At 40.8% G+C, this 27881-nt stretch overlaps 1 protein-coding gene across 25 annotated transcripts in view; it reads left to right on the top strand.

The window, feature by feature from the left end:
* Positions 1-18247: 18247 nt before the first annotated feature.
* Positions 18248-27881, top strand: part of kermit (PDZ domain-containing protein GIPC-like protein kermit) — a 167266-nt gene continuing 157632 nt past the window's right edge. For 3 of the 25 annotated variants that reach the window (XR_011899289.1, XM_072297113.1, XM_072297112.1), the window contains exons 1-2: positions 18250-18563; positions 24320-24840. Coding sequence is in view for 23 of the 25 variants with exons in the window: in XM_072297113.1 (XP_072153214.1) it covers positions 24550-24840 (291 nt within the window). In the remaining 2 variants the exon portion in view is untranslated. The other 22 variants (XR_011899290.1, XM_072297110.1, XM_072297108.1 and 19 more) reach the window with 22 other exon arrangements.

Raw genomic sequence — 27881 nt, 5'->3', positions numbered from 1 at the left:
TTTTGTCCGTACGCGGTCCGTGTCGGTATAGGGAATGTCCGCGCGGCACGGATAAATCCGTACGCCTGGCATCACTGCATCACACAGACAAGGTTCACACACGGTTACTATACGAAAAAAATCAGCACTTGGTAGAGTACTCTACACTTCGGCAAAGAAAATTTCAGCACTTTTCCCTAAATTTCAGCACACTTTTCAAAAATGCTTTGAAACGCCTATTAACAGTATTAAAACGTTAATTTTTGCATTCGAAGTCATTTTAAATTAATACCTAATCGATCGGATAAGAAATCTAAGAAATTTTACATCACAAAGCAAGGTATCACAAAGCAGTTACCTGCTTTGCTGACAAAGTTGGTCACCGTGAGTTAGAGTCCCTTTATACTGAGAGTCAAGACAACACCCCTCATGGAGTCACAAACGGGAATAAAGATTACAGAAATTGAACGTTTTTCGTAATCTTTGATCGGCTCATTCTTAAATTCCTTTCTTCGTTCCTTCCTTCATTCCGTTTGTTCCTTGTCGAACCCGAAATTCCTCGGTCCATTACAGATTATAATCTTTGCAATTGGTGAAAATGTAATCTTTATTCCCATTTGTGACACTGTGAAGGCCTAAAATCCGGTTAACCAATCAGAAATGGATTCGCATTGTCTTGACTCTCAGTATAAAGGGACTCTACCGTGAGTGAGCATCACTGCGTGTGGCGCTAAATTTGAATAAGGTTCACACTCGGTGTCCCAGTGTCCCTATACTGGTCCGTGTCATCCGTGTGGTAGAAGGGAGGTTAATTATTCTAGTCAATTAAGTATTGTTAATTAAATTTTTTTTAGAAAAAATGGATAATAACGCAAAGGAAAACTCAGGAACAAGTAGAGGCACTTAACTAAAAATATTAAATGTAATAAACCGCACTTAAATATTACTAACTAAATTACTTTATGTATATATTATTCTACCTCTCCTTCTCTGGAGTCCCTTTATACCCAGAGTTAAGACAACTCACTTTTGGTTGGGCCAGGGTTGGGCTGAAAGTGGCCTAAAAAAATCCAATTCTGATTGGTTCTCGCTCATGGAGGCCGAAACGAGTGCACCAAGATGGCGGTACCTCGAATGTGAACAAGAATAATGAAAAATTACCTAATTGTGGTTTATCAAGAGTAAATTGTTATTTCCATCGGTCCAAAATGAAAATAAATTAAGAAATTATTCACAAACCAATCCCATTTTCTTTTTAATTGATCAATTTGTTGATGTTGTTTTTGTGTGACAGACATCGCAGGATTCCTGATCCTTATCCCTCAATATCGTTCGTTTGGGTGCACTCGTTTCGGCCTCCATGGCCAGCCAAGGCCGGCTGCCAGTCAGCTGATAATCGAGTTGTCTTAACTCTGGGTATAAAGGGACTCTATCCTTCTCTATTGCTAATGATTAATATACATCTACTTTTCATCTATTAATTTTATATATTTAAGTGCTGTTTTATGTCAATTACTGACTATATTACTTTATGTATATATTATTCTACCTCTCCTTCTCTATTGCTAATGATTAATATACAGGGTGTTTCAGACCACCCGTATCAGGCCTTTTTCTCGGTTGTTTTAGGTCGTACGAAGTCGGGGACCGCGGGGATGTGTAGGGAATTGACCCCAAGGAATCCGAATTGCGTGGTCCCGAAACTCCCCCACCCACTCCCCCCCCCCTCCTTAGGAGCTAAAGGGGGGGTCATGATGCTAAAAGTCACGCTTCCCGACCGAATTGCGGATAAATCGCATCAGAATTGAAAAGCTCCGAAAATTTCACGCGAAATGGACCCCTAAAAATCCTAAATCGGCCCATCCGAGGCCCGAAAATGACCTCCTAAAGAGGAGGACAGTACCCCCCTCCATAATATCTCTTTGGTCTCAAAATTGACGTAGATTCCCCAGAAAAGGACGGTTTCCCTGGTAATCGACCCCGAGAAATCCAAATCTCATGGTCCTGAAACTCCTCTAGCCCCCCTTGAGGGGATAAACGGGGGGCTCAATTTTAAAAATTGGGGCTCCTTTTTCCGAATCGCAAATTGATTGCATCCAAATTGAGGAGCAGAACACATTTACATCTTAAATGACCCCCAAGAGTTCTTATTGACCCCCTGAACGGCAGAAAGTAACCCCCTGAGGAGGAGAGCTTCGCCCCCTCCAAAAATTTCTCAAGATTCCTCTTTGGTCGCAAAATTGACGTCGATTCTCCAGAAAAAGACGGTTTTTGTTAATATTAGCTACCATTTAAACCCCGGTTCGATGGCCGAATCGGCTGCCCAAATAGCAAGCTATTTTGGAAGGGTTCCATGAAAAATTCGTGATATTATCGGCTCTCAGGAAATCACCCCGCCATGGCAAAAATTGGTGGTATAAATGTTCGAGTGCTTAAAATAATCGTATTTAAGAAACTGAGGCATTAAACTACGGAGTCAATTTCTTTTTAATAATATAACGAGATTCACTACCGGTGATTTAGGTATTATAGCCCCAGAATACTTTTAAAGGGCCTTTACGTTCCATGCAGAATCTCGACGGAATTTTTTTTGCTTAAACGACTCAAGAGACACTGTAGTTAAAAATATAAAAAAATTTCGATCTGGACATATAAAACATGTTTAACTCGTTGAGGCAGACTGTGTATTTTATGGAGTACTGTTAATTCGACCCTTGTCTTCAGGTCAAAATTCTTACGAGGAAACCCCTTGCAAGAGGCGATTTTTTTGTAATTACTCCCAATTTTTTCTCCGTTATATAATTGAATTGCTTGTCAAATTCTGAGGTCAGTTATATTTAATTGTAATTTATATATTTCTTTTTCCCCTTCATTTTATTTTTTGTATTGAGAAATCGAGGTTTCGATGATTTCTCCGGATTTCGAATACTGTAACTTCTCCTCTATTCGGCCGATTTTTATGAATGAGGACTCTTTTTTATTCGTGTCTTAACGGAGAGTAAGGAAAAAATTGCTAAATACACGCGAAACAATTTTTTTTTTTTTTTTTTTTTAAATTGGATGAATCCTAGCGTGACGGTGAAATGGTTAATCAAGCGTAAGTAATTGGGCAAGGGACTGAGGATCCCGGCCGCGGCCCGGGCGCATATTCCCAAACCCCGCGTGGATTGTGAAATCCCGTTTAGACCCCAACCGAAGCCCCTTGTGCGGGTCCGAGACTCCTCCGCACCGGCTCGGCTCAGGTAGTCTCTCATCTCCGTCCAACCTTCATGCCCTTCCTCTGATTTCTTCTCAACAGTTTTGGTGGCCACGAATTAATCGATGTAATATTTATTTATTCAGTTGAATCTTTTGAAACAGCAGAATTTGAGGACTTTTTCGGTAAAAGGGCGAATGGAGCTTGCCATGCTGTTGCGATTGCGCAGTTTTCTTACCGTTCGCGGCAAATGAAATTCATTCACAGTCGATTTATGTCCTTTAAATCGCCAGGAAAAACTCTGAGCAGATTCAACGAAAAATAAACAGCAAAACAGTCGGATAGAGAACTACGTTGCACAATCTTAGCAGAAATGGACGTCTCGTACGCCCTTTCACCGAAAAATGCCTAAATTACGTGCAGTGGAAATATTTTTTAATGCCGAAAATTTCGCAATGCAAAGTCATGACGTCACCTTCGTTGATCGCATGATCAATAAACTTGTCTATTGGCTATGCCTACTGTAATATCCCATAGTAACATGTAATGGCGGAGATGTGTCTCTCCTGTCAGGGTCAGGCCGTGGAGGCGCACTCTGTCTTTCTCTATCGAATAAACTCAATCTGATAACACGTCTCTGCTCGCTCTCGTTTTTCCGTTATAGCAAATTGGCGACGAGGATTCTAAAAAATGTTCTCGCATTACTAGAACTCATCTACCAATTCTTTTTTTTTCTCTCGTCCGGTACTTCGCGAAAATGTGCCTTATCCGCAATCACGGCTCCAGCTCCAACCTTCGTTTGAGAAGAGGTAACCTCAACTTCGTACCTCGCCTATGACCTCGTGCTACCCGGGCCGCGTCAACTCAATCGCGATTTATTAATCGGTGTTCCTTCCAGCTTTTCCTGCTCAACTTCGACTCCACCCGTTTGAAATGAACGAAGAACAATTTACGGCTTTCCTCAACGTGGTACAAGCCTCCCTATCCAGCATCTCAATCCAGGCCCCAGCAATTCCAGGAGCAGCAGCCGGTCAATCGAATGGAGAATCTAACCCGGATGGATCATCCTCAACCTCATCCAGCACTTGGAGGATCCTGAATTTTGAGCAATATGACGGCAAAGAGAAATTCTGTCAATACGTCGAACGTTTTGAAAACTTCGCCGGCCTTAGAGGTATTTCAAATGATTCTCTCCTCATGAAAAGCACTCTTATCAATTGTCTAGGAAGTGAAACTTATCAACTCTTGAAAGCCATATCAGCTCCCAAAGAACTCAAAGATCTTTCCTACAAGGATATCATCGCATCTCTCTCCCAGCACTTATCTCCTCCCCCAAATAAACTACTAGAACAACATCGATTTCTCTCAAGATTGCAGAAAGACACGGAGACAATCGGTGAGTACGTTGCAGCTCTACGTAGTTTTCTAGAAAATTCTGAGTTCAAGTGTACTTGCGGGAAATCAATTGCTGACATGTTCCTTCGTGCCCAGTTCATCCGTGGGATCAAAAGTTCCTTTATTAGAGAGAGACTATTGTGTGAGTCAGAGTTAACATTCGAGCGAGCAGTCAACATGGCTCTTTCGCTTGAGTCATCGAAGCTTGATAACCAAGAGATCCTGAACGGCTCAGCATCAACAACTGGTGTCACTAGTGTTTGCAAAATCCATAGTTCAAAGCCATCTTCTAGTCACAATTCAAGGTATAGAAGTAGAAATAAGAGCGAACAGCGCTATCAACGTAGTGACAGCAGGCACTCCAAGAGAGGCAAATCTGCCAAGCGTAGAATAGATTATGAAAAACTGGGTATTTCTGATCTCTGCATTAGATGTGGGCGCAATAATCATAGAGCTTTTGATTGTAAAGTTAATCCAAGCAGTCTCAAATGCTTCTCCTGTTCCAAAACTGGGCATATCAGCAAAGTGTGCATTTCAACGTTATTAACTCAGAATAGGTCCCATAAGGTTAACGCTGTCAATGATGAATATCCTGATGTAAATGACATCGTTGACTTCAGTTCAAATCCAGATTGTTTTCTCTTGTCTAGTGATCCTTTTTATAGTGAAGATGATGATACAGGGAAATATATTGCGTCAGTTGATATCAACGGTTTTGAAACCCAGTTCGAAGTAGACTCCGGTTGTGGTTATACGCTACTCCCTGAAAATCAATTTTTGAAACTCGATTCCAAAATTAAACTGTTTCCTGCCCGTCAAAACTTCAAGTCTTATGACCATGGCATAATTAAACCTATTGGATATGCCAAAGCAGCAGTCACATTCAACAATATTACTGCATATGTTCCATTTTATGTAGTACCATCGAAATTTTCAGCCATTTTAGGTAGATCTTGGATCAGACGTTTCCAGATTAACCTCAATGAGTTAAGCACTCAAAAACCCAGTTCCAAGGAAGACTTTTCTTCCGTTCATCGAATAACGGTCCAAGATATCCAACAGCAATTTCCAGATATTTGCGTACAAAAAGTTGGAAAAATTCCAGACTTGAAATGCTCCTTGCCTCTGAAATCTAACGCTAAACCTAAGTTTCAGAAACCCCGTGATCCACCCTATGCCCTCAAGAAACCAGTCGATAATGAGCTCGACGACCTTGAGCGTGACGACATCATCACCCGGACAGACACCAGCGATTGGGGCTCACCTCTAGTTCCAGTCCCCAAGACAGTGGAAAAAGTGAGATTATGCGTCGACTACAAATCAGGAGTCAACCCTCAACTAGAAGATTTTCACTACCCAATTCCTCGCATCGAAGAACTCATAAGCGAACTCAAGGAATCGTCAGTTTATTGCAAGATCGATCTTTACAAAGCGTACCTACACGTTGAAATGGATGATGAAGCAAAGAAAATTCAAGCCATCTCTACGCATAGAGGCACTTACCTCATGAACAGGCTCAGCTTGGGAATCAAAACAGCCCCCAGCCAGTTCCACCAGATCCTTGGTCGTCTACTCGCTGGACTTTCAGGTATTATTTGGTATTTCGATGATATTATAGTGCATGGGAAAAATTATGATGAGTGTTATAAAAATTTAATTGCATTGTTGAAACGTTTGCAGGAGAAAAATTTGCATATCAATTTATCAAAATGTCATTTCTTTAAAGATAAAATTGCTTACCTCGGTTACATCATTCAAGGAAGAAATGTGTATAAAGACCCAAGGAAAATCTCTGATCTTTTGCAGACAGTGAGACCGCAGAACCGCCGTGACGTGATGCAATTCTTAGGACTAGTCACATATTACTCACGTTTTGTTCCCAATGCATCTACCTTAACAGCCCCGCTCCGTCAATTACTTTCAAAAAACCATCCATTCAAATGGTCCGATGCCTGTGAAAAAGCCTTTCTAAAACTTAAAGAAATCATAGCCAGTGATCATGTGCTAGTCTCTTATGATGTGAATCTACCGATCACAGTGGCCTGTGATGCAAGCCCTACAGGGTTAGGAGCTGTAATTTCTCATATCATTGATGGATCAGATAGACCAATCATGTTTGCTTCTAGATCTTTAACCCCGGCTGAGAAAAATTATAGTCAATTAGACAGAGAAGCTCTTTCGATTGTATTTGCTTTAGATAAATATTATATGTACATTTATGGTCGCAAATTTACCCTGATAACAGACAACAAGCCGCTGTCCAGAATCCTACATCAGAACAAGAAACTACCTCCCATGACAGCAGCAAGGCTGTTACGTTATGCAGCCTACCTCTCCTCATTTGACTATGAGGTAAAGCATCGGCTCAGTAAAGCTCATGCAAATGTTGACTACCTTTCACGATTCCCTGTTTCAGGCCGCAATTTACAGGGAAATCAACCACTTCTGGATTTCGAACTCTCAGCTTGTCATGAAAATACGCTAAATCAAATTTCCAGTGCCAATGTCACAAGTTACGACATCGCAGAGGCAGCAGAATCGGATCCAAAGCTCGCTGATATTATCTCCAAGCTTCGCAGCAGCAGCGAAGACCCCGCCTGTATGGAGTACGTATTAGAAGGCGATATTGTTTACAGAGGTAACAGAGTCTATATCCCTCAGTCATTGAGAGGCCAAATACTCAAAGAATTGCATGAAACTCATTCAGGAATCACAAAGACAAAGCAACTCGCTAGAAGATATGTCTACTGGCCTTCAATTGATTCTGATATTGAAAAATTAATCAAATCATGTGAGCAGTGCATGCTATCTCAGAAGTCTCCTAAGAAAGTTCCTACCCATAAATGGGAAGAGCCGACTCAAAACTTCTCCAGAGTACATATGGACTATGCAGGTCCAAGGAAAGGATTCAATTTTCTCATCCTTGTCGATGCCAAGTCTAAGTGGCCAGAAGTCCGCATTCTTAGCAAAGCTCCTACTACAGATTCTACTATCAAATTATTAGAAGACATATTCTCTTTCCATGGCTACCCTCAAACTTTAGTTTCAGATAATGCTTCAATTTTCTCCGCCGACAACGCAGAATTTAACAATTATTGCAAAACAAAAGGAATTTTCCATTGTTTTACTGCCCCTGGGAAGCCGGCCACAAATGGCCTTGCAGAGCGTTATGTTCAAATATTAAAATCCAAATTATCAAAAATGGATGCAGAACCTGGTGACATTCAAGAAAAAGTGCGTCAAATTGTCCTGCGATTCAGAGCTACACCGTTATTGGATGGATCTAGCCCTGCAGAACGCTACCTAGGGCGTAGAATCAAACTTCGCTTGGATGCCATTCACCCATTCAAACCGCTCAAGAATTCGTCGTGTCAAGCCACCCACCTCCGTTCCTTCCAAATTGGTGACAAGATAATCGCTCGTGTGTATAGAAGCAACAAACCTTCATGGCAACCCGGCCTCGTCCGGAAAAAATTTGGTAAAATCCACTATCTAGTAGAATTAAGCAACGGGTATACACTGAAGCGACATATCGACCAACTGCGAGATGCAAGTTTCCTTGACTTCAAGACCCCGGAGCAACAACAGAGTAAGCCGAAAAAGCAGGTTTCGTTTCAGGTGCAAATGCCAACTCCAAGGGACATTCCAGATCTCCATGTAGTGCCATCTGGAAGACAGGTTGTCATACCTGTAGCAAAGCCTGCATCGCCTGGCTCACCTTCAGCTAGTCGGAAGCCGTCTACTGTTCAGGGTTCAAGCAGTCACCTTGTAAGGCAACCATTGCCTCTTACCAGCCATGGTAGCCTGCCAAGCCCGGTCTCTCTGCCGTCAACTAGCCAGTCTGCGAATCAAGACGTTCCGCCTCCAGTCATTGACCTAACAAGCCAGACTCCTAGGAAGCTGCCAAGTGTAGGAAGAGGTAGGGCAACTATACGGTCGCCTGTGTTAGACCGCCCTTCTCGTATCAAAAAAGTGCCAGGACATTTGAAAGACTTTGTCCCCAAATAATTTGTATTGTACCCCTAGTGATTTTTTCTGTACCCCAAGCCCAGCCAATGTGCTTTTTCTTTTTAGTGGGGAAGACTGTAATATCCCATAGTAACATGTAATGGCGGAGATGTGTCTCTCCTGTCAGGGTCAGGCCGTGGAGGCGCACTCTGTCTTTCTCTATCGAATAAACTCAATCTGATAACACGTCTCTGCTCGCTCTCGTTTTTCCGTTATAGCACCTACCGTTATGTTCTTTGTAAAAAACATTTTTGATGGAAAATAACTCTCGGAACATTTTTAGAGCAGCGCAATGCATATGCATCTCACAAGCCTCTTTGATTAGTGGAATTTGCGGAGCTTTTGTACTGGAAAAAAATGATTACGTAAGAATTAATATTCTTGAATTTGCCGCTAGGAGGAGATTTCTCTTGGCTTAAGCTGCAAAATGCGTACCTACTTTGAGAAAAAAGCCGCTGCCGCTCATATCGAGCAGGATTCGGCCTTATTCCATAGTGACCTTATTCTTGATTCAAGAGCAGTATTCTTGACGAAAAATTCAAGTAATTTTTTTTTTCTTTTTTCAATTATTTCCTTTCTTTTACTTATATAGTTCTGCGCAGAACCTATCACCTTGCTTGAAAGGATAAACAGTAAACCTGGTGGTGAAGAAAAGTTATAAAAAAAAGTCTCTGCATTTGCGAGGATGAATATGCACTTAGTGTCTCACCCGAATCAATAGGAGAGCTATTAAAACCCCATTAAATAGGAATAGAAATTTTTATGAAAAATAAATGTTCCCCAAAAAAAGTTCATCATTCAACTACGTTGTTTGAGAGACTGAACATAATGAATGAAGGCAGAAACCTAAAAATACTGTCAATGGTGCATTTCAAAATGCACTCAACATGTGACAACTCTGCGAAGGGCTTGTTTTGAGGAGGAAGAAGATATTTTCCGGAAAACAAAAAGAGTGGACCGCGAGGTCACCCCCATTCATTCCGAAGGGTTGAAGAGACAATCAGACGGGGCGGCGAGACGCGAGACGGGAGAAAGGAGAAAGGAGAGAGGATGGCCGCAGTGCCCAAGGCCATTTGCTGAAGAGGCCCATGCCGACCGCGGCAGGGCTCAGAAGGCAGCGGCTAACGATTTTGAGGACAGGCTAGATTTTTCACAATCCACGCGGGGTTTGGGAATATGCGGCCCGGGCGACCGTCAGCTATTGTTCGTCGAGATGCCGACGCAGTTATCAGGAGCGTGGGGAAGAGAGGGCTAAGTGGATTCCTGTATGAGCCACGTTTAGCAAATGGTCTAATGAGTCTCGAGGCTCATCGCAGATTGCACTTGCGGCTGACCTGGTTGGCCCGGGCTATCAGAGCAGTGGTACCAAATTTTGAAAAGCATAGGTAACAGGGGTGTGGAGATCTGTCGAAGCAACGTTTTGAACAAAACGGAGGAGTGAAATTCTCATTCGAAGAGTGCTGAACTGCTCAGCAATCCTCGAATCAGTTCGTTTGCTTTTGCATATATATATGTAAATTAGCGCGGAGCATTCTTAGGTTTTTTTTAAAAAAAAACCAAGCAACGTAGACTCTTGGTATTCATTACACATATACTAGAAAGCCCCAGAATGACAAAAAAAAAGTTGAATCATAATTACTGACGGATTAGTAAACTTTTTACACGCTTTGGAAAATCTCAGAAGTTCGCGGCAGTCACTTTCCGGTAAGGAACTAAAGGACTCGCTTACTGTATCGAGTGGGGAGTCGAAACGATCGCAAAGGCGGTAGGTATACGTACACGCGCCAAAAATGCACAATTGTCGAATATCATACAATGGTGAATGATATCATGAAGCCCAAAAACTCGTCGACCAATCAAAAACCGGCTCAGTTATTCTGTAGTAAAAAGATACGAAAGGCCATACTCTGTCTGAAAAGGTAAGGTCTACATACACGGTTAAAGTCATGCTAAAGTGGACCTTAATATTGGCTTAATTTAGGAGTCACCGATGCGTTGTTGAGCGGTGAACATTAGAGTCACTTTAAACAGCAGTTACACGCTTAAATCGGCTGCGGTTGGCATTGTTTCCTTGCTGAAGGCCCAATTCAAATTTTTCATAAGAGTTCACGTAGGGTAGTGAACATATTTATACAACCCTGACAGCAGCGACTTACCTTGTTTGGTTCTTTTCAAATTCTGGACGTGCACGTGAGTATTGTAGGTTATGTGTAGTGTGTTATTTCTAACCCAAGCAATGAATTTGTAATCATGGCTGAAGAGGTGGAGGAAATTATTGCTGTTCTTATCGTCACCTCCTACTGTTATTATAATCTCAGGAGGCGAAGAGGGAGGACTTTGTATAGAGTTTTTTATTTTATAATTTTTTTGTAAGGAAATGATAGGAAATTTTACGGTCTTCTTAAAACGCCCCATGCCATTTTCCTTTGAGATTGAAAGGTTTAAATGAAAGTGAGGAAAAAGGTCGTAAGATTTTTATCTGCGGGTTTTTATAAACCCATATTGTTCGTCACAAGAATTTTTTTTTTTTTTTTTTAATATCAATAAACGACATGTTGAGAATTTAAAACTACTTCACGTTTCAAAACGCAAAAGTTATTAACTACCGGGTGGAAACCCTCAGAGAGTGGTGATCGTTGATTCAGAATAACATCGGTGAGCCTTCCTTAATAATCGTCGGCCCGACGAATATTAAGGTTCACCGCTCAACAATGCATCGGTGGCTCTCACGTTAAGCCATATAAAGGTCCACTTTAACCGTGTATGTAGGCCTGTACTCTACCCTGCCTGCATCCATCTATCAGCAACCATGGAATAATGATGCTTCGCAATCAGAAGCGAAACTGGAATACGGAAGTTGGAGCGAAGAAGAAGAATATTTAGTACAGTGCTGTTTATACTTGACAAATGCGTGCCTTGCGATCAAGGTAGAGTCCCATTATACCCAGAGTTAAGACAACTCGATTATCAGCTGACTGGCAGCCGACCTTGGCTGGCCATGGAGGCCGAAACGAGTGCACCCAAACGAACGATATTGAGGGATAAGGATCAGGAATCCTGCGATGTCTGTCACACAAAAACAACAACATCAACAAATTGATCAATTAATAAGAAAATGGGATTGGTTTGTGAATAATTTCTTAATCTATTTTCATTTTGGACCGATGGAAATAACAATTTACTCTTGATAAACCACAATTAGGTAATATTTTCATTATTCTTGTTCACATTCGAGGTACCGCCATCTTGGTGCACTCGTTTCGGCCTCCATGAGCGAGAACCAATCAGAATTGGATTTTTTTTTAGGCCACTTTCAGCCCAATCCTGGCCCAACCAAAAGTGAGTTGTCTTAACTCTAGAGTACCTTTATAGACAGAGTATGGCCATTCGTATCTTTTTACTACAGGAAAACTGTTCCGCTTTTTGACTGGTCAACGAGTTTTTAGGCTTCATGATGCTCTTAGGGCCGTAAATAAACAAACAAGATGGCGGCTCACCGTAACATCGATGAGAAGCTAAATTTGACAAAAATTTCAATTATGCGGCAGTAACAATTTTAACGAGCATACCTACGAATAGCACACGAAAAACACATGAAAACATCGTTAAATTTCCTTTCACCTTTATCACAGGAGGATGTAAGATGTGCATAACCTCAATCTTGCTTGCTGATAACGGCCATCTTGTTTGTTTATTTACGGCCCTAAGAGCATCGTGTCAGCCTATTTGCTCGCGACCAATGAAAAACCGGAACAGAAATGGCCATACTCTGTCTATAAAGGTACTCTACTTAACTCTGGGTATAAAGGGACTCTAGATCAAGGTTGCCGATTCGATTCGAAATTTAAAAGTCCCGGCGCGCTCATTTCAAGAACGCACAACGTGGCATCATAGTAAGCAAGTATGGGGTTTGCTTCAGCGCGTTCTTACGGGAGTTTCACTTCTGATTACAAAGCAGCATTATTCTATGCAGCAACCAGCAACAGAGATAGAGAGCATAGAGAAAATACGAAAATACAGAAGGTGGTGGCAAGGCAGCCATCTTGAAGATTTGCTGTGACGTAAAAAAGTACACGGACTGGCGCGCTGTTAAAAAAACCGTTTTCCAGCCACAGTGGAAATGAGAGGTAGATTTCAACCAATCGTTTCTATGAAAACAGTTGCGCCTAATGAGCCTGACAGGTCGGAAAATCTTCTCCCTTGAACTTGAGACTTTCTGGATAAGGGGTGGTTTTAGAGGGTAGGTGAATATAGGTTGTTTTGAAGGCCACGATGAGACGAGTTTTTTGAGGTATCACCGACTAAGATCGGACGAGTTCGAAAAATCATCCCCTTTGGACTTGAGATTTTCTGGGTAAGGGAGAAGGCAGGTGAATATAGGTTGTTTTGAAGGCCACGACGAGACGAGTTTTTTGAGGTATCACCGACTAAGATCGGACGAGTTCGAAAAATCATCCCCCTATGGACTTGAAATTTTCTGGGTAAGGGGTGGTTTTAGAGGGCAGGTGAATATAGGTTGTTTTGAACGCCACGACGAGACGAGTTTTTTGAGGTATTACCGGCTAGGATCGGACGAGTTCGAAAAATCATCCCCTAGTGACCTTGACGTTACTGAACTAAGGGATGGGCCGATTTTCACCAAAAATGAAACTTGATCTAGACCTCATAGCAGTGAAGAACCATGCTTAGTTTCGTTTTGATCGTATGGATAGTTCCGGAAAAAAACAGACGCAAAGGTTCGTTAGATCATATATATATATATATATAACTTCATGAGTTGTATAACCGTAACTTTTTATTTATTTTAAACAAAAAATTTTTTTACAATGCGACGTTTCGGTGGCTTATTATTCGCACCATCATCAGGCAGAGACTGAGGCGACAAAACAAGGAAAAACGAGAAATAAACACCTAGTCCTCCGATCCAACACGGTCAGGGAAGAGAGGAAAAGATAGTTACAATCTAACGAACATTACAAACATTGTTGCCTGAGTTACAGCTATTAATAAATGGTCGACAAAACAATGGGTAACAATTAAAAGGTATCGGAACCTACCAAATAATCCTCAAAATGGGAAAATTCTGTCCGTGAATTCAGAGCGTTGTTATTTTTAAGGATGCTTAACCCTTCTAAATTTAAACGGACCTGCTCATTTTTCTCTTGTTTTAGCACTCTGGTGTTATCATAATCAAATTGATGGTTTGTTTCTTTTACGTGCTGCTTAAGTGCCGTTTTTTCATGCTTATTAAACTTGTGTCCGTCAAGGCGCTTATGTACATACTGTGAAGTCTGCCCAATGTAGACCCCTGGGCACCCTTTGCATGGGATTTCATAAACCACGTCGGACATTTCCTCGTTTGGGATTTTGGTTTTTAGAGCTGATTTAAACCCTTTCAAATTACACTTATTTGTTGTTACTAGCGATAATCCAAATGGTTTTATTGCGGCACTTAATTTTTCAGAATATGAGGACAAATATGGACCAACCACCGTCTCTCCTTTTTCCCTATTTTTGCGAGGGGGGAAACCGTTGTAGCAAGAATTTATTACCTCTGCAAAAATTGACTCGATAAGTGACCACGGGTAACAATTCTCAATCAACAATTGCTTTGCCTCTTTTATTTTGTCTTTTCTGAGCAAAGGATGTGTCAACAAACATACACGCGTTGCAAGATTTTTTACCACATTGAGTTTTTGTGGAAGTGGTTGCACAGACAAAAAATTGAAATATCTACCAGAAAGTATTGGTTTTTTAAACCATGACGTGATCAATTTCCCTCTGTTTTTTATGACAGTGACATCCAAGAAATTTAAAGAGTTGTTGACTTCACGCTCGAGTGTAAATTTGATATTGCTCGAAAAATTATTGAAAAAATGGAAAACATTGTCAAGATCATCTTTGTGACAGCATAAGATAATATCGTCTGCAAAACGTTTATAGAATAGCAATTTATAAGGGAACACTTGAAATAATTTTTCTTCAAAGTATTCCATTACCAGGTTAGCAACATTGGCGCTTACTGGTGACCCCATTGCCAAGCCGTTTATCTGCTTGAAGCATTCTTCGCCGAAAGTGAATACTGTTGACTCTAAACATGCTTTAATGCCGGCTTGATTGAGAATTGTTACCCGTGGTCACTTATCGAGTCAATTTTTGCAGAGGTAATAAATTCTTGCTACAACGGTTTCCCCCCTCGCAAAAATAGGGAAAAAGGAGAGACGGTGGTTGGTCCATATTTGTCCTCATATTCTGAAAAATTAAGTGCCGCAATAAAACCATTTGGATTATCGCTAGTAACAACAAATAAGTGTAATTTGAAAGGGTTTAAATCAGCTCTAAAAACCAAAATCCCAAACGAGGAAATGTCCGACGTGGTTTATGAAATCCCATGCAAAGGGTGCCCAGGGGTCTACATTGGGCAGACTTCACAGTATGTACATAAGCGCCTTGACGGACACAAGTTTAATAAGCATGAAAAAACGGCACTTAAGCAGCACGTAAAAGAAACAAACCATCAATTTGATTATGATAACACCAGAGTGCTAAAACAAGAGAAAAATGAGCAGGTCCGTTTAAATTTAGAAGGGTTAAGCATCCTTAAAAATAACAACGCTCTGAATTCACGGACAGAATTTTCCCATTTTGAGGATTATTTGGTAGGTTCCGATACCTTTTAATTGTTACCCATTGTTTTGTCGACCATTTATTAATAGCTGTAACTCAGGCAACAATGTTTGTAATGTTCGTTAGATTGTAACTATCTTTTCCTCTCTTCCCTGACCGTGTTGGATCGGAGGACTAGGTGTTTATTTCTCGTTTTTCCTTGTTTTGTCGCCTCAGTCTCTGCCTGATGATGGTGCGAATAATAAGCCACCGAAACGTCGCATTGTAAAAAAATTTTTTGTTTAAAATAAATAAAAAGTTACGGTTATACAACTCATGAAGTTCGCTTTATTAAACATAAAATAACCATGAAATTAGAATTATATATATATATATCTTTTTATGACCTACATTTTTCAACTCAGGGCTTCAGGATCGATGCTCTATTTGAGCGAAAATTACCGAAAATTACGAGTTCGTACCGTCTGCAATAGGTAGATATTTCTTCGAAATCTGCCTAAAAAGTGCATTTCATGCAGTTCATAATGGAACCTGTATAAAGACCTACATCACCACTAAAACTAACATTGAATGTCATATGTACACATAACTGAACATAAGTAACAAATACTCCCCTATTTCTGTTTTTTGACGCTTATGAACGTAATTTAACTTGGTTATACCCTCAAAACGGGACGAGTCGAGATAAAAGTTGTTGTTATAAGAAATACGTATTTTTAATTAACTTACAAATTATTCTCAGTTACATTCGAACATTGATAGAAAAACATATTGCAACTAAAAGTCAACAGTTACGAGTTTTTAGAGCCAAAATAGGTGGGAACCTTACAACCTTTCCCGCTCCTTTTTAAAGAGGGTTATTCATATAGGCGAAAAATGTACCCAGCCCGGAATGTACGAAACTTTGTGAGCTGATAGTACTAGTTGAGAGAGGCTTATCCCTAGCTCCGTTTTTGCAGGAACCCCAGGGAAACAGCTATACCATTTTTTAAAGTCGTAACCTTCAAACACCCATAACTTTCGCAGAAATGCAGTTACAGAGCTCGTATTTATACCAAAAGATGCAAAAAATTACGGTCTATCGACTAATGCCAAAGAAATTTTAATTTGACTCCATTGTTGCCACGTTTTGGCCATTTTTTTTAATTTTCGTAATTATTTAAAATCACGTTACCGCCTAAAAAAGTGTTTGCGGTTGGTGAGGATTGAATAAAAACCTGTCGGAATTATTGTTCGTTCGATTTCGCATCCATCGATATATTATATTTTTCTGAGAGACTTAGGGAACACGAGTTATAGCGATTTGAAAATTCGGCAACACGCCCTTTACCCCGATATTGACGCTCGTTTAGGTACGTTTCGCAACTCCGTGTTTAAGCAAAACGCCTAGAACAAACAAAATTCGAAAAGTCAGTTCATGTTTTGCGCTTTTTTGAAACTTTCACATGATTTTTAGGAATTCAAGGAGCGGCGGTGTTGCCGGTTTTCAATGAAAACCACCGCTGCCATCACGATTTAAAGTAGTACTCATTTAATCTTATCCAGCTACATTTGCTAACCTAAACTGACCATTTGCGACATGGTGTTGACAACATTGCCTAATTTCCGTCGGAATTCGCGTAGAGGCGGGGCTGCCAGTATTCATGGAAACCGCCACCGCAATCACAAAAAAAAAATGTATTACTTATTTAATCACGTTCAGCCTTATTCTGTAGTTGGAATTGTTTATTTATCGGATCGATGGTTTCATCCATCTCTCTGTAACGGCAGTGGTGCCTGACAGTACCGAGATATCGATATTGTATAGAGATCAAGAGCAATGGATCTAGGCCCCTCGCCAAAACTACTCATCGGACCGCTTGAGTGATTCGGTAGCTTTAAATTTCGATATCTCGTTACTGTCGGTCACCACTGCCGTTGCAGGGATAGAAGAAACCATCGATCCGATAAATAAACAATTCCAACTACAGAATAAGGCTGAACGTGATTAAATAAGTAATACATTTTTTTTTGTGATTGCGGTGGCGGTTTCCATGAATACTGGCAGCCCCGCCTCTACGCGAATTCCGACGGAAATTAGGCAATGTTGTCAACACCATGTCGCAAATGGTCAGTTTAGGTTAGCAAATGTAGCTGGATAAGATTAAATGAGTACTACTTTAAATCGTGATGGCAGCGGTGGTTTTCATTGAAAACCGGCAACACCGCCGCTCCTTGAATTCCTAAAAATCATGTGAAAGTTTCAAAAAAGCGCAAAACATGAACTGACTTTTCGAATTTTGTTTGTTCTAGGCGTTTTGCTTAAACACGGAGTTGCGAAACGTACCTAAACGAGCGTCAATATCGGGGTAAAGGACGTGTTGCCGAATTTTCAAATCGCTATAACTCGTGTTCCCTAAGTCTCTCAGAAAAATATAATATATCGATGGATGCGAAATCGAACGAACAATAATTCCGACAGGTTTTTATTCAATCCTCACCAACCGCAAACACTTTTTTAGGCGGTAACGTGATTTTAAATAATTACGAAAATTAAAAAAAATGGCCAAAACGTGGCAACAATGGAGTCAAATTAAAATTTCTTTGGCATTAGTCGATAGACCGTAATTTTTTGCATCTTTTGGTATAAATACGAGCTCTGTAACTGCATTTCTGCGAAAGTTATGGGTGTTTGAAGGTTACGACTTTAAAAAATGGTATAGCTGTTTCCCTGGGATTCCTGCAAAAACGGAGCTAGGGATAAGCCTCTCTCAACTAGTACTCTCAGCTCACAAAGTTTCGTACATTCCGGGCTGGGTACATTTTTCGCCTATATGAATAACCCTCTTTCAAAGAGGTCTGGGTTTTCCCGTGATCCTATTGACCAATCAGAGGGGCAGCTTCATTTTTAGCTGTGACGTAGAGAAGTACGTTTTTCCGCTTGCCACCACCTTCTGTGTTTTCTCTATGCCCGGCCGTGCTCTCCCGCATCATCGTGGCCGCGAATTAGTCATCATCAATCCAGTCCTTCCCCTCACTTCTCCCTCCACAGTGTCCGTACTGCGTCACCGCACCGCTGAGCTCAGTGAAATCAGTCAGGCGTAGGTACCCGCCACAGAGTACACCTGTGTACCTGCATTCGAGTGCTCCGCGTACCTACTATTTCTGTCGCAGTCATTTGCGTCTCGCCGTCTTCGTTGATCCTGTGCTGTGCCGCGTTCCATTCGTGCATCCATAAGTTCAACTGTTCAAGTGTTCGATTCACGAGTGTTTTGACAACCCGAGTCCCGGTTAGCAGAAATTCAGGGTCATTAGTGATAAATTGGCTCTAAATCGACAGTGTCCAGTTGCTTTAGCACCCTAAAGTTTTTATTCAATTGCAAGTTTCCTCTATGTATCAGTGTTGTTTGACGTAATTTAACCCGCTACAAATAGGGACATTCGGCCATGCAGTTTACATTACCTTAGGATCCAATTGTTGTGCTTCACGATATATTTCACCAAAATCAACTAAATTGCTCAAATATTGCCTAATTGCCTGTGTACCTATTCCTCTGATCTGGGTATATATATAAAATAAGAGTTTTATGGTTGGGTTGAAATATACTTGTATGGATTTAAATGAGATGTACAACCGTTACACATATTAATTTAGGTATTTATCTATGACCATAGGTCATCTCATGCCCTGATGAAGGAGGCAATGAGCCTCTGAAACGTTGGCAAAATAAATACCTAAATTAATACGTGTAACGGTTGTATCTCTCATTTAAATCCATACAAGTGTATATATGTGTGAAGAGTTCACGGTTGTTAATTAATAATAAATAAAATTCATGAGTATTCATGAGTTATGTATTTTAAATAACCAAAATGCTATAAATTCTAGGACTGAGTTTGCTCACTTTGAGGAATATTTTTCTAATCTCTGAAAACTTTCATTGTGTATGAGTACTGCGTCTCTGCGGCGGGGGCTTATTGTTATTGTTTGTGTTGATGTTTGTCATGTCTCCTTTTATCGTTAAACTGGTCTCTTGCTGCGACTGTGCTTTCTGTGTTTTTTCCTCGTTCAGTTATGAATAAATCGTCTGCCCTGAGGATGGAGAGAATTTGTCTCCGAAACGTCGGCTTGTAGAGTGTAGTGAAAAATGTTGCAAAGTGTCATTAAAATGGTTGAAAACTAGTCATGAATTTCATATATATATATATATATATATACTTTATTGGGAAGCTAACGGATAAAGATAACGCCTTCTGATCGTGCACTGGACGAAATAGTTCGATCTCGACCGTAGAAGGATTCGCGATGATCCAGATTTAACAATTTGAGCGGAACTGGGAAATAGATTTCGGTCATACCGGTCGAAGAATCGGTCAAACGAATCGAACTCTCTACAATGAAGTTCGGTCCATATGGAACATTACAGTATTCGGTTAATACGATCGAACTTCTTTGCATTGTGAAATCGCTGAGATTACGAGAATTACACTGTATTAGTGCATTACTCACAAATTTTCAGGGTAGAATGTGGCTCAGTTTTCTTGGGGAAATACCTAGAGGAAGTAAAATACGAGCGAAAATGGAGATGTTGCATGTGTGAGGGATTAGCGATTTGACTGTTGTTTCTTATGTAAAATTTCGCGAGAAACACGATGGTGCCACTGGTTTTCTCTGAAATCATCTCCCAAGCTCAAAAAAAGCTCTCGAAAGGAGGCCAAAATGGAGGGGATATCCCGCCCTACCTTGAGAGTCCACCTCTACATCAAAACAAACTCTCCATGCAAAGATAGGGATCAAATACATTGACAGGCTGCCACTTCATTTGGGGACTGCAAAACTGAAAACACGGCAACCCTGCTATTGTATTTGCTCCCTATCTTTGCATGGAGAGTTTGTTTTGATGTAGAGGTGGACTCCCAAGGTAGGGCGGGATATCCCCTCCATTTTGACCTCACTCTGAGAGCTTTTTTTGAGCTTGGGAGTTGATTTCAGGGAAAACCAGTGGCACCATCGTGTTTCTCGCGAACTTTTACATAGGAAACAACAGTCATATCGCAAATCCCTCACACATGCAACAACTCCATTGGGCAACGTGGGTTATAGTTATGCTGATTCTGGTCATCCCATCTAGATCGTAACGTGCACACCTACCTATTTCATCTCAATTAAGTAGCTTCTGCAAAATTGTTTAGGTATCATTGAACAAATTTTTTACCGTTTTCAAGGGGATTCGTCTCTGATTCTGGCGTGATCGAAAAGGGCGTGTGCCATAGGTACTTATCGCATCGATTAAGTCCAACATATCTCAGCAGATTTTGAGTTCGTAAACAAACTGCGCGTGCATGAGCTTAAAGAATCATTCTCAACGAAAAAGGTCACAAAAAAGTGCAAATCTTGAGAGAGAGTTTGTCAGGGGATTTTGGATTGGGAACCCTCCGAATCTGAGAGTAGAATTACTTCAGTAAATTTTCATGTTGAAGCCAATGTTGTTTGAAAAAATGAAGTTGGGTACTTGCTTTCAGACCCCAGCAAGTTTTTGAACTCCTTACTCTTGGAAAGTCGATTTTGATTGTGGAAAATCTTCAGCATAATTTTTTTTCTTGACTCGGTTAACGCGCCGCCGTGCCGGAGATTAAGGTGATTTGATGGACGCCATATTTTGTGTCAAAACGGCATGCGATATATCGCATCAATCGGTTCCATTTTTTTAGCTACTTGTCATTTTTCTCCAATATTGGGATCGCAATTATGTTGTCAGGAGACTAAAGCACTCACTTCCCAATTTTAACAAAGAAATTCAACGTAAGTAATGAAGGCGTGGTTTTTTTTAGAGAGAAAACATCGCATTCGATACTGATATCGAAACTGCACTCGAATGCTACATTTTCTCTCTAAAAAAACACGCCTTTATTACGTTGAGTTTCTTTGTTAAAATTGGTAAGTGAGTGCTATAGTCTCCTGACAACAGAATTGCGATCTGAAAATTGGAGAAAAATGACAAGTAGCTGAAAAAATGGAATAAAATTGATGCGATATATCGCATGCCGTTCCGACACAAAATATGGCGTCCATCGAATCACCTTAAATTCGTTTGTCCGCACCGTAGACACTAAGCAAATTTTCGTTCGTCAGCCGTTAATGAAATCCGTGAAGAGTTGACGTTAACGAAGTCGGTATTTTCATCAACCATTCAGAGCCCGGTGGCCTGTTCCCGGGACTGTTGATGGGTTTCTCTCCCTCAACCAGAAGCGTCAAAAGGACCGGAGCACGTTTAGCTGCGTGGCTAAAGTCTCCGGAGAGCTCTCCGGAGTTACCCGGAGACGTAAACAACCGTTGTTCTGACTCCAGAGGAATTACCCGGAGACTTGCTACGTCATGCTACGTCAACGTCAGTCTCCAAACTGCTCTCCAGCTCTCCGACCTCTCGAGGTCGGTGAGCATAGGCGTAACTAGGGGGTCCCGGGGGGGGCCTGGCCCCCCCTCAGAAAAACGGGATCCTCCATTCCTCACCCACCCCCCGCTCTCTTCACCACGAGAGGTGGTCCCATGCCCCCCCCCCCCAGAAAAATTTCCTAACTACGCCCCTGTCGGAGAGCTGGAGACCAACACGTAGACTGACGTAAGAATATAGGCGTTTAGCATTCTCGCCCCTTTCTTTCTGCCTATGCAGTGAGTTTTAGAATTTTCAAATATTTAAAGATGAAAGTGTTTGTGGATTTCATTTTTAACTTTGGGACGAGAATAACTATGGAGCTTCCACTAGAAGAGTTTGAACGAATGAATGCTCATAAGTCATGATTTAATTTATTCCCTTAAATTATCGATAGCGAAAACGAAATGAATAAAGAAACTTAACTTAAAATTGAAGCGTAAACAAAACAGAATCCGGCGGACCATGCCGGACCCAACAACGCGGAGAGACTGGAGAGATGACGTCAACCCTCCGAGTAATTCTCCGAGACTCTCCACTCCCAATCCTCCGGAGAGCTCTCCGGAGAGTTTAGCAACGCAGCTTTTACGAAACTGTAAACTGTTGACGATAATTAAATTGCACTTAAGTAATTACAGGCGATATGGCGAGAGAGGTTAGGCCACGCCCATTCAATCCCAACCGAAGAATGAAAATTTGTTTTGACGACGTATTTCGTAAACTTTTTTTGGATTTCGTCAACAGTTAACGAACGAAAATTCGCTTAACGTAGGTAATCAGGCTTGCTTTTCAAACTATCGGTACTCTACCTACGTGCGATAATAATGCATTTTTAAATTTCTTTTGGCTCATATAGAGATGAAGTGCAGTGAACGAATTAAAAAAAATTGTGATCTCTACAGGTTCCTCACTAAGGGCGAAAAATTATTAAACTTTTGCTCGTTTACGGTAAAGGACAATCTAAGGTTAGGTACGGCGGGCAACAAAAGGCCAGAGTAAGAAAAAAGAATGTACTTCACTTCCAGCTATGACGATTTCCCGTTGCTAATTTTTTACTAGGTACTAAGTCACCAGTAAAATTAGCAACAGGAAAAAAATTCTAAAAAATAAAATGAAAATAAGCACAAAGTCATTAATGTTGCAAGCTGGGTGAGGAATAAGAGCGTCTGAAAGTCCTAATTTTTGCATGCGTGCTCGAATTTACCAACGGCCTCGGAGAAAGGCAAAATGAAATGGATCTTCTTTACACTGACACCCCCATTCCCTTCGTTTTGCAAATTAGACACACCTGCTTAGTTAAACCGCTACATACAGGGTTATCCAAAAGTCACTGACCACCCCTGTAACTTTTTTGCAAATTGAGATAGAAGTTTGAAACTTTGGGAATGTTCCTCGGTCTAAAGTAGCAACTTTTTGGTCCCCCCAAAATTTTGGGGGGCAGCCCTCCTTTAGGGGGGCGGGGGCTAACTTTTTTTTTCAAATAGCAACCCCCACTTTGTGATACCTCATTTGAAAGATAATAAAGATAGAAAATTTTTGGCGCAAACCGCAGGACAAAATGTTCATTTTTGACAAAATGGCGGCCGGTCAAAGTTCAAACTGGCGGAAATTTGGCATCTCCGTTGTTTATTGACGGATTGGCGTGAAACTCGGAATCTTAGGGTTTTTTGAGACGAGAAAAACGATTCTGGCATTGATTTTCCTGAAAAGTCAGTCCTTTTCAAAATGGCGGCGGTCAAAATGGCGGCCTTGAGCAGGAAGTGGATATTTAGGCTGCATATAGTTGGATTTGCATGAAACTTGGTATCTGGGGGTATTTCGGCTAGAGATGAACGAATCTTTCATTGGATATCTGAAATTTTGACAAATTTCAAAATGGTGGCGGAAAAATGGCAGGAAATCAGTTTTACGGCTGTTTACCGATGGATTAGCATAAAATTAATTGATATTTCAATAATCTAATGAAAGATTCCTTTTTATCCAGCCAAAAACCGCCAGGATATCGAATTTCATGCAAATCCATCGGTAAACAGCCGTAAAACTGATTTCCCGCCATTTTTCCGCCGCCATTTTGGAATTTGTCAAGATTTCAGATATTCAATGAAAGATTCGTTCTTTTCGTGCCGAAATACCCCTGGATACCAAGTTTCATGCAAATCCAACGATATGCAACCTAAATATCCACTTCCCGCTCGAGGCCGCCATTTTGAAAAGGACTGACTTTTCAGGAAAACCAATGCCAGAATCGTTTCTCTCGTCTCAAAAAACCCTCGGATTCCGAATTTCACGCCAATCCGTCAATAAACAACGGAGATGCCAAATTTCCGCCAGTTTGAACTTTGACCGGCTGCCATTTTGTCAAAAATGAACCTTTTGTCCTGCGGTTTGCGCCAAAAATTTTCTTTTTTTATTATCTTTTGAATGAGGTATCACAAATTGGGAGTTGCTATTTGAAAAAAAAAGTTAGCCCCCGCCCCTCTTCAGGGGGGCCGCCCCCTAAAATTTTGGGGGGACCAAAAAGTTGCTACTTTAGACCGAGGAACATTCCCAAAATTTCTAACTTCTATCTCAATTTGGAAAAAAGTTACAGGGGTGGTCAGTGACTTTTGGATGACCCTGTAGACTTGCAACGCAGAAACTCCCCCCTCCCCCGCCCCGCGACGAAATCTTCTCTCTACATTTATATTCCTAGAATTTATTCCAGAAAAATTCGTCACATTTTCTGAAGAGTGCCAAATAGATTTCTGATTTCTCGGTTCCACCGATCTAAGTAGGTATGTGGTTTAACTTATGAGCAGCTCTTCTCTGTGTTTGTCGTAACATTTTCCTGACTTTTGACTAGAAGTGTATCACCGGTGAAACAAAAAGAGACACTATTTTACAGAACTTTTGAAGCTTTAGGTAGTTTTCGACGAGGATTTATGACAAAGTAGAATGCCATTATTCCAGAGGAAAAACAATAAAAAGGACGAGGTGGACGCCAACGGGCGGAATAACAGTACATTAGGGTATGAGTACGACAAATCGCGCAGTTTCTACTCCAGCAGCATGGTGAGCAGGAACCCGGAGGATCTGAAGATGGAACCGGAGAACGTGCAGAAGCCCAAGTTGGTTTTCCACTGCCAGCAAGCCCAAGGCAGCCCAACTGGACTCATATCGGGCTTCTCCAATGTCAAGGAACTCTATCAGAAAATAGCCCAATGTTATGACTTCTCCGTTGATGAGGTAAGCAACCCGACCGTCATTCTTCAAAGAACAGTCCTTGTTTACTTTAAGAGCAACCAGCGCGCGCTCATGTACCTAACTCATGTAGATAATATTGGTGTATCGACCTATTTCAAAGTATAAAAATGATGTAAAAACTAGATTGACGGGAGCGGTGGCCCAAGAGAAAGCGTATCATATACAGATGGAAAATTTCATGAAATTTCATGAAATATATTGAAACTTCTGGGGATACATTCGAGAGGCTAAGAAACGCCTAGAAACAGTGATTCTAAATTTTGAAATTTTTTACCCCAAGCCTAAAACATTCGCCCGTTGCAAATGTTTTCGTTTACTTTAGAGGTTAGGTTGGGTTTTTTCTCTCTAAACCTAAGACATAAAGACGGAGCGCTAAAAGCAAAAAATGAAGCTTCTTTCCAATCACCTCTACTATTGGCTAGAGGATTGGCGGCGAAATCGGGACAAGTTTGAAATTCAAATGTAGGGCGGGAACTAAATAAAATTGCGGAAACAAAGTATTTTAGGTTGATTTTTGCCCAAATTCACTTATACACCCATATTTTATAACATTAGGTTAGTTTTGGTCCGTCGTCGACCGATTAATCTCATTCGGGAGTACCGGTCATCTACGACTGTAACTGCCTGTTTGAACAGGCAGAACCACCACGAGCAGAAGAAAAACTAACTTTATCTGAGATTACTGCCTGTTACCGAGCAAAAGTAGGTGTATTATAGTAGGACGCAGTCCCAACTTTCTTAATTTATTCGTTTTAGGCATTTAAAATACGTTTCGAAGAGGACATGTGGACAAATCAAGAGGACAAGTTCAAATCAAATTTCCGTTTGCCGCCATGGATTCCCGCGCTCATTTACACACTCATACAAGCACCCAGCGCCAAACCAGGCTTCATTTTTTCTACAGTCCCTTTATACTGAGAGTCAAGACAACACTCCTCATGGAGTCACAAACAGGAATAAAGATTACACAAATTGAACGTTTTTCGTAATCTTTGATCGGCTCATTCTTAAATTCCTTTCTCCGTTCCTTCTCTCATTCCGTTTGTTCCTTGTCGAACCCGAAATTCCTCGGTCCATTCCAGATTATAATCTTTGCAATTGGTGAAAATGTAATCTTTATTCCCGTTTGTGACACTGTGAAGGCCTAAAATCCGGTTGACCAATCAGAAATGGATTCACATTGTCTTGACTCTCAGTATAAAGGGACTCTAAGTTTTTCCCCCGTGCTTTTAGATACGAGCACTCCGTCTTTATGTCTTTGCTCTAAACTCCCCTTTTTGCCCCCTCCTTTCTGTCTGGCACGTTCAGTATAAAGTAGCAGAACACCGCAGCATCAACAGAAAGACCATCTGAAACGTTTTCAGACCTTCGAAGGCTCAATCAATAATTCTAAAAAAAATAATAAATTTCAACTTTTGTGAAATTTATTCGAGCCTTATGAAATTTCATGAAAACGTGAAATTTCACTTTCCATCTCTGATCACATATCGACGGTGAAATTACTAGACCACGTACCTCGTTTTTGGTGTTAATAATTTCCGCTCCCATTGTATATTTTTGAAGGAGAACGAGTCAAAGTCATTTCTTGACATTTTCTTGAGTTTTCTTTGCATTGAGAGGAAATAACCCAGACATTTTTAAGAATTGACGTTCAGCAGTTTTTCAATTTAAAAAATATATTAGGTGCTTACCTAGTAGGTATGGCAGGAAAATCTACAACATCGCAAACCGAGATATATACCTACCTACGTGGTCTGGTAGTTTCACCGTCGATATGAAGTGGTCATTCAATAGGCGGACGGGGGTGAGGCTTTTCTTGTCACAACCTTAATAACATGGGCAGAGATGGAAAATTTCATGAAATTTATTCGAGTGAAATTTCACGAAATTTCATGAAATTTATTGAAACTTTTGAGGATACATTTAGGAGGATAAGAAACGCCTAGAAACAGTGATTCTAAATTTTGAAATTTCCCACCCCAAGCCTAAAACATTCGCCCGTTGCAAATGTTTTCGTTTACTTTAGAGGTTAGGTTGGGGTTTTTCTCTCTAAACTCCCCTTTTTGCCCCCTCTTTGTGTCTGGCACATTCAGTAGAGTAGCGTAATACCGCAGCATCAACAGAAAGACGATCTGCAACGCTTTCAGACCTCCAAAGGTTTAATCAATATTTCTAAAAAAAGTAATAAATTTCAACTTTTGTGAAATTTATTCGAGCCTTATGATAATTTCATGTTCCATCTCTGAACATGGGCTGTTAAGTACGAGAGATTTTATTATAAATAAACGAAATTCTCATCGTAAATTCACTTGAAAGATACCTGAGTTTTATTTTTGGACACAGTTTTTCAAATACCTAGTCTCTTCAAAATTGGACTCAAGTCCGGAAATAGTAAAGTCTACAAAAGAGACCATGGAAACCACCTGTCTTTGTCCCCAGCCAGCAGTAGAAATCTTGTGAATATTTGACCAATAATACCTACTTACCCTACAATTTCGAAGCTTCGACTCCTTTCTCCTGACTTTTTCAGATTATCGTCAGGATATCCCACGAATCCTTGAACAATTATGTCCATTATTTTGGATTATTCGAGAATAATCGAAGGATAACCACGGGTCCTTATCGCAGCTAAAAGGGCCAAAAGTTTTGTCACTTTTTTTTCCCCCCTCCGAGGGCCAACTAACAAGATTTGCCCGAACATTTTCTTCACGGAAAAACTTCGCGAGTTCAATTCTGATACGTGCAGCGAGCTATTTCTCAAAATTTACATTAGTTTCAGCAGGATTTTTGAGCGAAAATGTAGGCTTTTCCTCATTTGACGACAATCTTCACTCTCTACTTCACCCCTTCTACTTGATTTCATGCATTACCTATAACAATGTAATTTTTCCGGCGAAGGGATCGAGGCCTGCGGCAGGCTCAACCTAGAACGTTCAAACTTCGCCACTTTTCTTGTGGGACCAAATGAAATGGGAAAAAACACTTAGAAGCTTAACTTTTCAAACTTTTCGTTTTTTTGAAAC

The sequence above is a fragment of the Bemisia tabaci genome, chromosome 2 (assembly GCF_918797505.1).
Source record: "Bemisia tabaci chromosome 2, PGI_BMITA_v3".
Classification (NCBI taxonomy): domain Eukaryota; kingdom Metazoa; phylum Arthropoda; class Insecta; order Hemiptera; family Aleyrodidae; genus Bemisia; species Bemisia tabaci.
Note: the sequence above shows the minus strand (reverse complement) of the source record. Positions and strands in the feature narration are given on the sequence as shown.